The sequence below is a fragment of the Ornithodoros turicata genome, chromosome 4 (assembly GCF_037126465.1).
Source record: "Ornithodoros turicata isolate Travis chromosome 4, ASM3712646v1, whole genome shotgun sequence".
Classification (NCBI taxonomy): Eukaryota; Metazoa; Arthropoda; class Arachnida; order Ixodida; family Argasidae; genus Ornithodoros; species Ornithodoros turicata.
Genome location: NC_088204.1, coordinates 42,526,475 through 42,540,678, shown reverse-complemented (window position 1 = coordinate 42,540,678; position 14,204 = coordinate 42,526,475). Strand labels below are relative to the sequence as shown.

General features: G+C 47.3%; 1 protein-coding gene across 3 annotated transcripts in view; it reads right to left on the bottom strand.

The window, feature by feature from the left end:
• The window catches only part of LOC135391463 (phospholipid-transporting ATPase ABCA3-like), a 288,004-nt gene that overhangs the window by 43,470 nt on the left and 230,330 nt on the right, over nucleotides 1-14,204 (bottom strand). For all 3 annotated transcript variants that reach the window (XM_064621719.1, XM_064621720.1, XM_064621721.1), the window contains one exon: nucleotides 11,654-12,126. In XM_064621719.1, the coding sequence (XP_064477789.1) occupies nucleotides 11,654-12,126 (473 nt within the window). The remainder of the gene's footprint in view (nucleotides 1-11,653; nucleotides 12,127-14,204) is intronic.

Here is a 14,204-nt window from a genome sequence, read left to right as displayed (position 1 = left end):
CTTACATGCCGCTGTTCACATAGACGCAGTTGCGAAAAAAAAAAGAAAAACGCGCTCAGGGTACACATCTCAAAACACGCTCTACACGAGTAAAATTGGCTTCAACCGGTTGCATGCGTGCGTTAGGTGAAGCCCACCCCTGGGATCAATCTTAGGGTCGTTTTTTGTGTGTCCTTTGCACTTCATCCTTAAAATTTATTTCAATCAAGCAGAATGGTAAATGGTGCTATGAAGTGGGTTCATCCTTAAGAACGAATTCTGTCACAGACCCACAAAAAAACATTATTAAACAGAGTGCAAAAAACTCATCGTGACGCTAAGCAGGGAAGCCAGCACGCGTTCGAAATAAAAAAAAAAAGCTGAGCAGGAAGAAGCACATGATCGAGAAAATATCGATAGTTGATGCTGTGCAGAGAAAAACAATTTGAATGATCGGTAAACCCTATCGAGCTTGGGTTCGTTTTTATTTTAGACAGCGTGCGTTGCACCTCAACACATGAAATTAACTAAATTAAACAGAATGACAAAAGCACAGTGATGCTATACGGTTAAAGCTCAAGACGCACTGACGCTCCAACGCTTATTAAACAATGCTATGCAGTGAAGCTTCGCACGTACTCAATCTTAAAAAAAGAAGACTCAACGCAAGCTGAGTATGAAGAAACGCAATTGCCTTCACAACTCACCCCAGTGTGCAAACATAGCCAGCGCACGCGACACACCTCGCACGCGTTCCTTCGCACAACGACGCACAGACGCATTATGAACAAGTTCATCTCGGAAAAAATGCGCTCACCTTTGCAGGCGGGCACATAGATTCACAAACTTGTCATTCACGCGACACCATGCAGCAATATCTGAAGCACGAATTTCCGACGGCGCCTGGACAGCTCGCGCAGCTTTAGTCTGCCCATGTCGGCGTATATTGCAGTTTTAGAGAGTGCACTTCAACATAAGCAATTAATTTAATCAAACGGAATGACAAAGCATAGTGATGCTACGTGGTGAGGCTCCAACGCTTATTAAACCGAAATTGGTTGGTGCTATGCACGCACGTACTCAACCCAAGTATGAAGACACACAATTCCAGATTGCCTTCACAGAACATCCCGCGCAGTCGCACCTCCGCGTTCCTTCTCTACTGGAAGCATCAATATTAGAAATATTGGGATCGTCGCACTATGAACAAAAAAAAGGGCTCACCTCATCACATCGGTATGACGCAGTACGTAGATTCTCTTCACGCGACCCCGCACAGTAGGGCACTAATTTCGGGCGCTGGGCAGCTCACACGATTTTAGCCTGCCCACGCACACAGGCTCAACATGCGCCGACACACCAAAATGTCGCGCACGTTCCAGGTTCACACCCGCACATCGACCACTTACCGTGCCAGCCACACAGAAAAGTAGTGCGTGGACCAATCAGGGCCAGCCATCGGTAGGCTTAGAATGGACCAATCGGTGTGAAGGGCCAATCAGCGTGAAGTGGGCGCAGCCAGTAAAGAGTTGCGCCTTCTGGAGTCAGTGGGCTTAGAACGGGCCAGTGAGGGCCAGTCGGTAGGCTTAGATTGGGGACAGCCAATCAGAGCGTCTCGAACTGGGAGGGTGATCAGTAGGCTTCGTGTGCACCGGCTTAGAAGTCTGAATCAGTAGGCTTAGAATGGACCAATCAGTATGAAGTGGGTGGAGCCAGTAAAGAGTTGTGCCCAAAGGCGTTTCCAGAGAGAGTTTGGCTATTAGGAGGAGCGCGTCATGCGACGTCATGGCTGAACGACCTCCCTCCCCCCATCGTACTCCATTGTTATCCAGTCATCAACCGGTCGCCGACGCCATGTTGATGCTGATCCTTGTTTACAATCCAAGCAGAGATGACACGTGCGTACTTCTTGCTTCAAAAGCCTTCTGCCCTTGGAACTCTTTCCCCAAGCAGCACAATGTACTGAAAGTCGAGTGCAATAGGGGTGGACGGTATGTGTCTTATCAATGTTCTTTAGTTTCACCAGTCTATTCAAGGCCTTTTACCTACCCGTCCACCCCTATTGCACTCGACTTTCAGTACATTGTGCTGCTTGGGTCAGTTCGGCAATAAAGCCTCCCTTATCACTGGCGCCAGTGGGTGATAAGCCGGTTATTCCTGTAGATTACATTCAACGCGACCATGAAGCTGTCACAGCTGGCGGGCAGCATCAATATGGCGAGGACTACATGGCTGATTAGCGGGTTCCGCTCGGATTCAAGCTTTTTTTGCGGCGCAACGACGACTCTGACATCAAAATAAGCTCCTCCCATGAGGCGGCAAAAGATAAAAAAATGGCCAAACTCTCCCTATAAATGGCTCTGGTTGCGCCACAAGGTAAGTTTGAACATCTGAGATAAAGCCGCAGCGGGGTCGCTGCCATCTCGTGGCCGCGAATAAAGGCTATGTTCAGCGAGCCAATCTGTGGGCTTAGAACGGGCCAATCAGAGCACTTAGAAAGTCTGGGAGAGTGATCAGTAGGCTTAGAATGGATCAATCAGCGGAGCTCAGTGATCGGCGTGCACCAATCAGCGTGAAGTGGGCGGGGCCAAGTAATTAGCATAAAGGGGCGGATCTACGGTTAACCAATGAGCAATCAGTGCGCTTAGCATGAGCCAATCAACGTGAAGTGGGCGGAGCCAAGCAAACTAATTAGCATTAAGGAGCGGAGCTACGGTCAACCAATCAACGATCAGTAGGCCTGGCATGAGCCAATCAACGTGAAGTGGGCGGAGCTAATGGCGGCCAATGAGATGGCTTTGGAATTGGTTTGTATTGACTTAGAACTGGATTTTGGCTTATAATTGGATTATAATTGAATTGGAATTGGATTAGAGAAAACTCTTGGCTATAGGACTTCTAATTATACTACGCCCGTGCCAGGTAAAGATTGGAATCAAGCGTTCGGTTACTTCTCAAATACAACCGCATTATCGCTACTCGCGAGAATGCAACTGGTGCATCACAGGCATGTCAAGGAACCGTCGGCGTTACAGATGCGTCGTCTGCTCCGCGTGCGCTCCTATACAGCACGTGCAGGCCGGTGCAACACGTTCCAAAATGAACATGAGAGTGCAGAAGGCGCGAGCAGCACTGGCAAAACGAATACAGCGCCTGAACTAGTTCAGCAAGTGCACAAATCGAAGAGACCTATAGCAAACTAGTCGGTTACCTAAAGGTCGTCGCTGCACTCTTCTGACGTCTACTGGCTTGCTTCCCGTAGGACCGTGCCAGACAATTAACTAAATATGGTGACAGCTCTTTCAAACTAGCGCGCTATCACCAAATACTGACACCTGCGCAAATAAAAACCGTGCCGACATGCCGGGGGCACTGTCATTAGCGTGAACACGGTTATTAACACATTCGGCTGCTTCTTCAAAAGGTCTCTTCGATTGGGCTGCACACCTTGAACTACAGGTTTTCCCGCTCATTTTAATCCATTGATCACTCAATTTAATCCAAGCGGTACCCAATTTAATCCAGTGCTGTACCAAATTAATCCAGACACCAACCAAATTAATCTAAGCGCTACCAAATTTAATCCAAGCAACACATGCGAATGTATTCCGTATTTATTCAGTCATGTCATGACTGAGACTTTCATGATTTCGTCAATGTATCCTGAGTTTATGACTACTGATTCAACAACCCCTGGGTTTTGCAGTGTCATGCGGTGTTTTATGACTTGACTGCCTTTTTTCATTATGACACTTCATGATTATGTTCATGATATGCGTCATGAATCCATTTTATGGGACTATTGGTGCTTCAAACAGTGTGATGCGGTGTTTTATGACTGCCTTTTTTCATTATGCGATTTCATGACTGTTTTCATGATATGCGCCATGAATCAATTTTGCGGCACTATTGCTGCTTAAAACAGTGTCATGCGGTGTTTTATGACTGCTTTCTGTCATTATGACATTTAATGACTATTTTCATGATATGTGCCATAAATCAATTTTACGGGACCATTGCTGCTTCAAACAGTGTCATGCAGTGTTTTGTGACCACCGACAGTCATTATGACATTCCATGAATATGTCATGGTATGTGCCATGAATCAATTTTGTGGGACAACCATTGCTTCAAACAGTCATATAGTGTTGTAGGACTACCGACGGTCATTATGATATTTCACGACTATTTTCATGATTTGTGCCATGAATCAATTTTATGGGAGTACAGCTGCTTCAAACAGTGTAATAGTGTTTTATGACATCTGGCTGTCATACTGTTATGAATCGATTTTTTTGGACTACCGCTGCTTCAAACAGTGTCATAGTGTTTTATGACTACCGATAGTCATTGTGATATTTCATGACTATTTTCATGTTATGTGCCATGAACCAATTTTATGGGACTACAGCTGCTTCAAACAGTGTCATACAGTATTTGATGACTTCTGGCTGTCATCATACATTGCATGACTGTTTTCATGATATGTTTTATGAATCGACTTTTAGGACTACCGCTGCTTCATACAGTGTCATGCAGTGTTTTACAACTAGCGACGGTCATTATGACATTCTATGACTATTTTCATGACATGTTCCATGAATCAATTTTATGGGACTACCAGTGTTTCAAACAATGTCATGCAGTGTTTTATGACCACCGTTGGTCATTATGACATTTAATGACTATTTTTATGATATGTTCCATGAATCGATTTATGGGACAACCACTGTTTCAAACAGTGTCAGTGTTTTATGACTTCTGGCTGTCATTATGACATTTCATGACTATCTTCATGATATGTTTTATAAACCGATTTTATGGGACTAGCGCTGCTTCAAACAGTGTCATACAGTGTTCTATGACCACTGACAGTCATTATGACATTCCATGACTATTTCATGGTATGTGCCATGAATCAATTTTAGGGGACGACCGCTGCTTCAAACAGTGTCATGCAATGTTTTATGACCACTGACAGTCATTATGACTTTCCATGACTATTTCATGGTATGTGCCATGAACCAATTTTATGGGACTACCGCTTCAAACAGCGTTATACAGTGTTTTATGACTACTAACGGTTATTATGACATTTCACTATTTTCATGATATGCGCCATGAATCAATCTTATGGATGACTGCTGCTTCAAACAGTGTCATACAGTGTTTTATGACCGCCGACGGTCATTATGACATTCCATGACTATTTTCATATGTGCCATGAATCAATTATATGGAACTACCAGTATTTCAAACAGTGTCATGCAGTGTTTTATGACAGCCGATGGTCATTATTACATTCCGTGACTATTTTCATATGGGCCATGAATCAATTTTAGGGGCTACCACTGTTTCAAACAGTGTCATAGATTGTTCTATGACTACTGGCTGTCATTATGACACTTCATGACTATTTTCGTGATATTGTCACGAAGCGAAATGGGTCGGCGAGTCGTCGAATAAACAGCGAACGGTTTATTAGACTACTTGGTAGCAAAACACAAGAGCGATAGCTCTCTGAACACAACTGAGTCCAAAGAATGAATGCTCCAGCTTGGAGCGCACAAGCATTTAAGCGTCGCGCCGAAAAGTCTAGAAACAGCACGTGCGTTTGCCAGAGAGCAGGCGATGTGTCTGGAACACGGAGTAAGAAGACTAGGAGATGAAACTTCACTCTCTCCCGCGACCAGAGAATGTACAAGGAGCGCGCGCTCGGCGGCCCGGCCCGCACTGCCATCTGTTGCACGAGGACGCAGAATTTCCGAAGTATGCGGTCACGTGATACTGTCGCTTGTCAGGCGGCGTGACTAAAACACGTGAAAGCACGTGAATTAAACGCTAGGAAACAAGATGATGATGAAACGCTTACCCGATCACCGTGCTCCTGTCGTCTGCTCAACAGAACCGAGAGGCAAAAGAATGAAATTGTTTTCCGTTGGTTTCGCTAAACAAGAAGCGTTATGTAGTTGACAAGCATGATATTTATTGCCAAGACAAACATCGTTCACGTTCGTTAGTTTGTCATCATCCGTAGAGGCTGATGTACGACTCGCGAGAAGCACTGTTTTCCCCCATAGCCTTCCATGTAAAAGCGCAAAATGGAAGACAGTGCCGCCGTGCCATCTGTCGCGTGAAGTCAGCAACTGCCTTTTTTCTCTTCCCCAACGTGACAGTCTCAGGTCGCGCGCCGGCGCTTGCTTCTATGGGCAGTGTCATCTCCTAGTCTTCTTACTCCGTGGTCTGGAAGCTTCTTGCTTCTTCTTCAGCAACCAGCTCCCGTGGCTCAGTGGTTAGCGTGCTGGCCATGTCACGTCCAGACTGGGAGGTACCCGGGTTCGAATCCCGGTGCCGGCTGTGCTGTCTGGGGTTTTTCCTGGGTTTTCCTCAGACGCTTTCAGACATATGTCGGCACAGTTCCCTTAGAAGTCGGCCCAGGGCGTCAGTCGTGACGTTGCCCACCTCTGTGAGGCCGACAACGGCAAGCCCTTTCACCACCTTCTTCTTCAGCATGCGCCGGGATGAGATGTACCGTTTCGTGCCTGTCTGGATGATGATTCGTGGCAATATGTACCATGAATCAATTTTATGGGACTACCGCTGCTTTAAGCAGCGTCATAGTGCTTTCTGACGACCAATGGTCTTTAATACATTCCATGACTATTTTCATCATATGGGTCATGACTCGGCTTCATCCGGCTACCGTTGCTTCATACAGTGTCACGAGTGTTTTAGAGACTACAGACGGCCATTATGGCATTACATGACCATTTCCGTTATATGTGGCATGAACCGACATTATTTTATTTCATTTCCTTAAAGACCCTTTAAGTAAAGGCGTTACATCAGGGGGAGAAGAAGGAACACAAAGTAGAAATTTTTAGACAAGTTTGAGTGCTACAATCAAAAGAATATTTTCTCGCATGCTATCTGAAAACTACCAAGATCTGGCAGTGCGACAACATCTGCTGCCAAGTCGTTCCATTCGCTAATACCTAGCCCCAGTGTGGAGTATTTATGTGTGTCTGTGTAACTTAACTTTGATTCTAGCGTGTAAGGATGCTCTACACCACGAGAGAAAAAAATTAGCAGGGGTAACATAAGAATCAGAATGATATAATATATATATAAGAACAAGCCTAGCTATTTACGTCTCACTGCCAATAACGGGATTTTATACCGCCTTTTAATCTCGAACATACTTGCTGCGCGACCACGTATTTTAAAAATTAACCTCATAGCATTGTTCTGAACAAGCTCTAGCCTATCACACCTGATAACGACTCCGTATACAGGCTGTGTATTCCAGTTTTGACCGTACCAATGTGTTATGCGACTACGGCTGCTTCAAACAGTGTCATATACAGTTTTATGATTACTGACGCTCATTATGATATTCCATGATATTTACATCATATCTATCATGACCGACTCGATGCAACTCAGCTGCTTCACATCGTGTTATACAGTGTTTGATGATTATCTACGAATACTTTAGTGATAATCGGTATTCATAAAACTGCACCACACTGCGTGAAGCTGCGGTATCTGCATAAAGTTGAGTCACGACCCTTATCATGAAAATAGTCAGAGAATGTGAATATGACAGTGTTTGAAGCAATGATAGTGCCATAAAATTGATTGAGGGCTTTTATCATGAAAGTCGTCATGAAATGTTATAATGACCATCAGCTGTGACCGAACACTGTATGATACTGTGTGAAGCAGCGGTAGTCCCATAATGTCGATTCATGGCACATGTCATGAAGATAGTCATGGAATGTCATAATGACCCTCGGAAGTCATAAAAGACTGTATGACACTGTTTGAAGCAGTGGTAGTCCCGCAAAATGAATTCATGGCACATGTCATGAAAATAGCCATGGAATGTCATAATGCCCGTCGCTAGTCATAAAACACTGTGTGGCAATGTTGAAACAGCGGTAGTTCCATAACATCGATTTATGGCACAAATCATGAAAATAGTCATTAAATGTCATAATGACCGTCGGTAGTCACAAACTACTGTATGACACTGTTTGAAGCAGTGGTAGTTCCATAAAATCGATTCATGGCACATATCATGAAAATAGTCATGAAATGTCCTAATGACAAAAAGCAATCATAAAACACCGCATGACACGGCAAAATCCATGGGTTGTTGAATCAGTAGTCATGAACTCATGATACATTGGCGAAATCATGAAAGTCTCAGTCATGAGACGACTGAATACACAGTCGTACACAATACACAATTGGATTAAATTGGGTAGCGCTTGGATTAAATTGGTTGGTGTCTGGATTAATATGGTTCACCACTGGATTAAATTCGGTAGCGCATGGATTAAATTGAGTGACAAAAGGATTAAAATGAGCGGGAAAACCTGTAGTTCAGGCACTGCAGCACTTCTGTATTCGTTTTGTCAGTGCCGGTCGCGCCCTCAGCACTCGTACTTTGGTGCAGCGCTACCCCTTCACGACATCACGAGTGGCCTGCACCAGCTGGATAGGAAGTGGAGTATGAGAGCACGCGGAGCAGACGACGCGGATACGCGTCAGCGGCATGGATGTTGGTACGCTATGGACCCGTACCCACATGCGGTACACGTGCGCGGAAACGGCTTACGGACTACGGCTGGGCGGCAAATAAGGGTGCAAGAAAGAGAAAGGAAAATGCTTGCCGCCCAGCAGCCCCTACCGCCTGCGGTTTCCGCGGCTCTCAAGATGGCGACGCTGACGACGTGCTGCAGACTACGTGGGTGGCCGGAAGAAGACAAGAGCGTGACGCAATCTCCGTTGACCCCATGACTGGACGAAGATGTGTGCATGCGGCCAAAAATTGTGCAGTGGGCGTTCGAGCAAAAGCAGAACGCGGAGGCGGCTTGCCCCGCACCGCGGCATGAATTTTCAACCCCGCATACGTGATGCCGCGCGTATTTGCCGGATGTGGGTACGCGGCATGACGGTTCCTTCCTGAAGCAAGAGTGGACATGTGTGCGAGGCAGCAGTTAAGTGATATTGCATGGTCGCGATAAATACGTGAGATAATGCGGTTATAATTTGAGACCTAAAACCGAACGGATAACTCGAGATCTCGCCTGCACGGGAAGCATTAGTTATCACGCTTGTCTTCACTGCGCCGGCAAATGACGCAAGCTTCGGAGCGGCTGGAAATATTTTTTAAATAAAAATATACACAGATGGAGACCAACTAGGAAAACAGGAAGAACTAGTGTTCGTAGTATCTGCCACAAAGTTCTCGTGATAGCCGAGAACCGGATTACGATCTTTTCTTTCTCGCTGCATGCTTACAGGTAACATGCCATAAGAAAGTTATGCCAATGACTAGTAAAGCGAATGAAGCACAACACACACATACAGTATACACGAAAGAAAAAAAAAGCATAAAGAACATGACAGTGGCCGCGGTGCGGACAGCAGACGACCAGCGTGCTCGTGCGCTCGCTTCTTCATTTTGGAAGTGACCGCGCAGCGCTACTGCTGAATCTATACTTGCACTGTCGAAGTCCGCGACGCACACGCTTGCACCACATCGGCACTCAACGGAACTAGTGCCGGAGGTGCAGGCCAAATCGAAGAGACCTAAAATAACACCGATCGGGACACACGTTCGCACTACAGGTCTCCTCGATTTGGCTGCACTCCCTGAACTACTTCAGGCGGTGCAGCACCTTCGTATTCGTTTTCCGAGTGTCGCGCGCGCCCTGTGCACTCTCATATTCGTTTTGTAATGAAGTTTACTTAATTCACGAGTTTACTGTTGGCCTGCACTTGCTGGTTAAATGTGCAGTACGAGTGCACGCTGAGCAGACGACGCGGGTCCGCGTCAGCGACGTGCATGTTGCTACGCTGACGGTTCCTTCCTGCAGCGCAAGCCTGGGCATGTGTGCGAGGCAGCAGTCCAGTGAAGTTGCATGATAGCGATAAATACGTGAGATAATGCGGTTATATTTAGAGACCTAACCGAAAAGATAACTCGAATTCTCGCTTGCACAGAACATTAGTTACTACGCTTGCTTTCACTGCGCCGGCAAATGAAGCAAGCTTTGGAGGGGCCTGGAATTATTTTTAATAAAAATATACACATATGAAGGACCAAGTATGAATAACAAGGATAATTCGTGTTCGTATAGTGTCGCCCACAATGTTCTCGTGATAGCCGGGAACACGATCAAGATCTTCCCTTTCTTTCGCCCAAGCAAGTAGAATGCATACGTCGTCCAGCCGCTGCTTACAGGTAACGTACCATAACAAACACTTATTCGAATGACTAGTAAAGCGAATGAAGCACACCACACACAAACAGTGTACATGAAAAAAGAAAGCAAGCATGCATGAAGAACATGACAATATGCGGGTGCGGACATCAGACGACCAGCCTGCTCCTGCACTCGCTTCTTATTTTTGGAAGGAACTGCGCGGTGCTACTGCTAAACCTACATCTGCGCTGTCTCAGTCAGCGGCGCACGCGCTTGCACCACACCTCCGCACTCCCCTGAACTAGTGCCAGAGGTGCAGGCCAAATTGAAGAGACATTAAGTCTCTGCAGTATGATACGAAAAGTATCCCTATTCACGCTGAGATATTCCTGGGGTGATGACAACAACGCCCACCAATATAAGATGGCGCAAACTCCGGATATCCACCTGACGTTTATTAGTTGATTCGTTCTTTGACGCTGACACTCTTAAACGTATTCAAATTTAATCGAAGAAATTACAATGAGAAATTGAGCTGCGAAAATCATTTTCTTTCGGCGCGTTTTTAGATGGGGATGCATACGGTTCATTTGCCGGTCAGAGTGCGGAGAGTGGACCCCCTGGGCTCCTGACTTTTTATCGGCTCAGTTCTGCAATCGTTATGTGCAATGGGGCGTTGTGGGGGTCCTTTCCTTCCTGTGGTCCAGGGTACATAACCATGTATATATATTAGGCATCGGAGGCTTTTCTTGCGTGTCTAGTCCCGACTTGGTTCTTTCCTATCATATTCACCAGATGCCCCTCTATGTATGCTTGAAATAAAATAAAGGACAAGATGTCATGTGTTACCTCCACAGCATGGCTGCTAGCACATTTGACCGGCAATCAAGAAGAAGAGTTGAGGAAACTGCGTTGCTTCTTTTACGACAGCATCTCGTTCTTGTGTTAGGGAGTATGTTTCGTGTTGCGTTTGTCAATGTGGATTGTAGAGTGGCACTTGGCAAGGTACATGATGTGGTGAGATGCAAAGTACAGTTCCCGCCGAGTCTCACTACCGTGGCTGTTTGCCCACACGACCGGTTCAACAAATGTGGGTCCTCTACGTACATCATAATAATTCGGGGTTTTACGTAGCGAGAAAACTATGGTCAGGAGCGACGCCACAGTGGATCTGGATCACTCTGGATTACTCTTGCCCACATGAGGGTTCTTTCACGTGCGCAGAAATCTCGAACCACGAAATTTAACGTCCTTCTCGGGAGACTGCGTGTCTGAACAACTTGTACCCTTCCACCAAGTTGCTACCGTCCTCGAACGGGTTTGAACCCGCGATCGTGAGATCAGGAGGCGGTACACGCTGCCGACTGAGCCATCGGGGCCGACTCTATGTTCATACGTTGCTGCACTATGTCAACCTTACGTACATAAAACACTAGTACAATGTCATAGCTCACCCACATATGGGGACGTGATATAGCTGTGGTTCCAGAAGATCGCTGCAGTGAAGATACCGCCATGAACAACGGCAAAGAAACCGTCAAACAGGAGGTTACCCGCCCAGAAGATGTACCCGGGCATTCCAGTCATGAGCTGCAGATGCTTCACTCCGTTCACTCTTTCCAGGACAGGCAAAAAAATGTAACTGGCTGAGTGAAAGGACATTGCCAAAGAAATCACCAACGAGTGGACAACACGGAGGAGTCCATTCCTAGCAACGAACAGGTTCTCTTCATGGTCGGATACGATGGAGCCGTGCTGCATCCGGAAACTGTCTTCTGCTTGGTCCTTCACGTCTTCGAACGGATAGTTCGTCAGCGTGATATGCCAGTTCTGTTTTGTGCTAAGGTTTCTGTAGACCGCTGTGTGGTACATGTTAGTTATGAGGATGGCTGTGTGTGGACACTGGGCGTTGTACCACAGACGGACCCTGGAAAAGAAAGTTATGTTAGCAGAACGCTTTGATGCTGTATTTTTTTTTTATGAGGGGCTTCACAACCAAGTCAGCCGGATCAGCTTGGATGAGACGCCACTATATCCACACAAAACGGCTTGCGCTGCAGCCCTGACCGCGTGAACGAGACCTGTGCTTGAAGAGACTCAGTTTGTGAACATACACGCAGGCAGGATTTTGCTGGCCTTTTCAGTTTCCATGGCGTGTAACAGGTACATATTTGCGAATGTGAAATGTTTAAAAGGACTGTAGGTGGCGTGCAACTACTACCATATTTTATGTAGCGCCAGGTACAACTTGGTTTTGTTATGACACACAGGCCGTCACATTTCAATCCGTCATGTTTTTCATACTGCCCAATTTCAAACTGAGAATTTCACAACCGCAGCGCCAAAAGACGTCCGCCACGGGAAATATCGAAGGTCGCCCCGCATTGCAGACAGGTTACACGTAATATTGAAGTCTGTGGGAAAAACACCGTCCCGGCCTTGGCCGGCCGACAGTCCCACTCTCGGGGCTTCCCCGAGTCAGTCGCCCTCCGGAAGAACTACACAAGAACTAGTAAGCAGCAAAGAAGGTTTATTGGTGACCTCACCATTGTGCCCGCGGCCAGCTCCTCCTCAACGTCGCGCAGCAAACCTCACCGGAACCATTCCGGCCGTAGCTCCCGAGGGGATTCCCCCGAAACACACCCGTGTGGGCCTTTTTATCCTCTGGTCCTCCGCCTCCGCGCCCTCTCGCGAGTGCACGTGTGTAAACCGGCATGTTCGAGCAACCTCGGCCGCGACAACCTCCGGAATCTTGATAGCGCGGTTATCAAGTTCTTGCGCTGCACTGCGCTGCGGCCTGAAAGGCTTTGATAAGTCCCTATACTTCCCCACCCCAAAACAATACGCGCCGTCCGGGCACTACCACCGACACAGGTGAACCGAAGTTCAGGACAAATGGGGAAAAACACTGAAGAAAGAAAAACACACGCGGCACACGCGGGAGGGAAGTTCGTTCAATAACGCTGCTGGCAGTCATGCGATGACTCAACATCAGCTACAGCCGAAGCCTGCAGCGGATCTCCGTGCCGGCGGCGCAGCCGACGCGGCATCAGGTGGCGATAGTGCGTGCACTGCGGACGTCGACCTGAGCGGAGGTGTGGGAGAGACGGCGTCCACACTTCGTCGAGTTGTCGTCGGACTGTCGCGTGAGCGCTGCAGGCACTGCTGCGACCAGGCCAGGCGTCCCTGAAGAGCAGGACTGGGGAACTGCAGGTACCTCGTCATGCTCCGTAGGTTGCAGCTGCGTCGCTGCCTACAACCAATCGGGAGAGGGGAGCTGACCACGGAAAAATAAAAAGAACATAAGCAGCTTCGAAGCGTCGAACAGACCTCACCGGTCCTACCGTCCGACCTGCACACCCAAAAGCCATAAGTAAAACTTGGTCTTCCAAACGCACTGACTCGGGCCCCACGTTGGGCGCCAATTGTGGGAAAACACCGTCCCGGCCTTGGCCGGCCGACAGTCCCATTCTCGGGGCTTCCCGAGTCAGTCACCCTCCGGAAGAACTACACAAGAACTAGTAAGCAGCAAAGAAGGTTTATTGGTGACCTCACCATTGTGCCCGCGGCCAGCTCCTCCTCAACGTCGCACAGCAAACCTCACCGGAACCGTTCCGGCCGAGGGGATTCCCCCGAAACACACCCGTGTGAGCCTTTTTATCCTCTGGTCCTCCGCCTCCGCGCCCTCTCGCGAGTGCACGTGCGTAAACTCGGTCGCAAGGTCGCAATAGATCGGCCTCAAAGGCTTTGAGAAGTCCCTACAAGTCCTACATAACGCATTTCAGACAGGTCACAAATTACTATTAGACCCTTTTTAACGAATAACAGGAAAACATGCGCAGTTCAGTTTAGACTTCAAACAGTTGTAACCTGTAATACGCGATGTGCGCCATCTGTCGACTTTTCTCTCTCTTCGTAACTTCTTGTCGTCTCCTGCTCTGCCATTACCCACGATATACAGTTGGACCTCGTTTTATGAACCCTCGATATACGAATTCCCTCAAC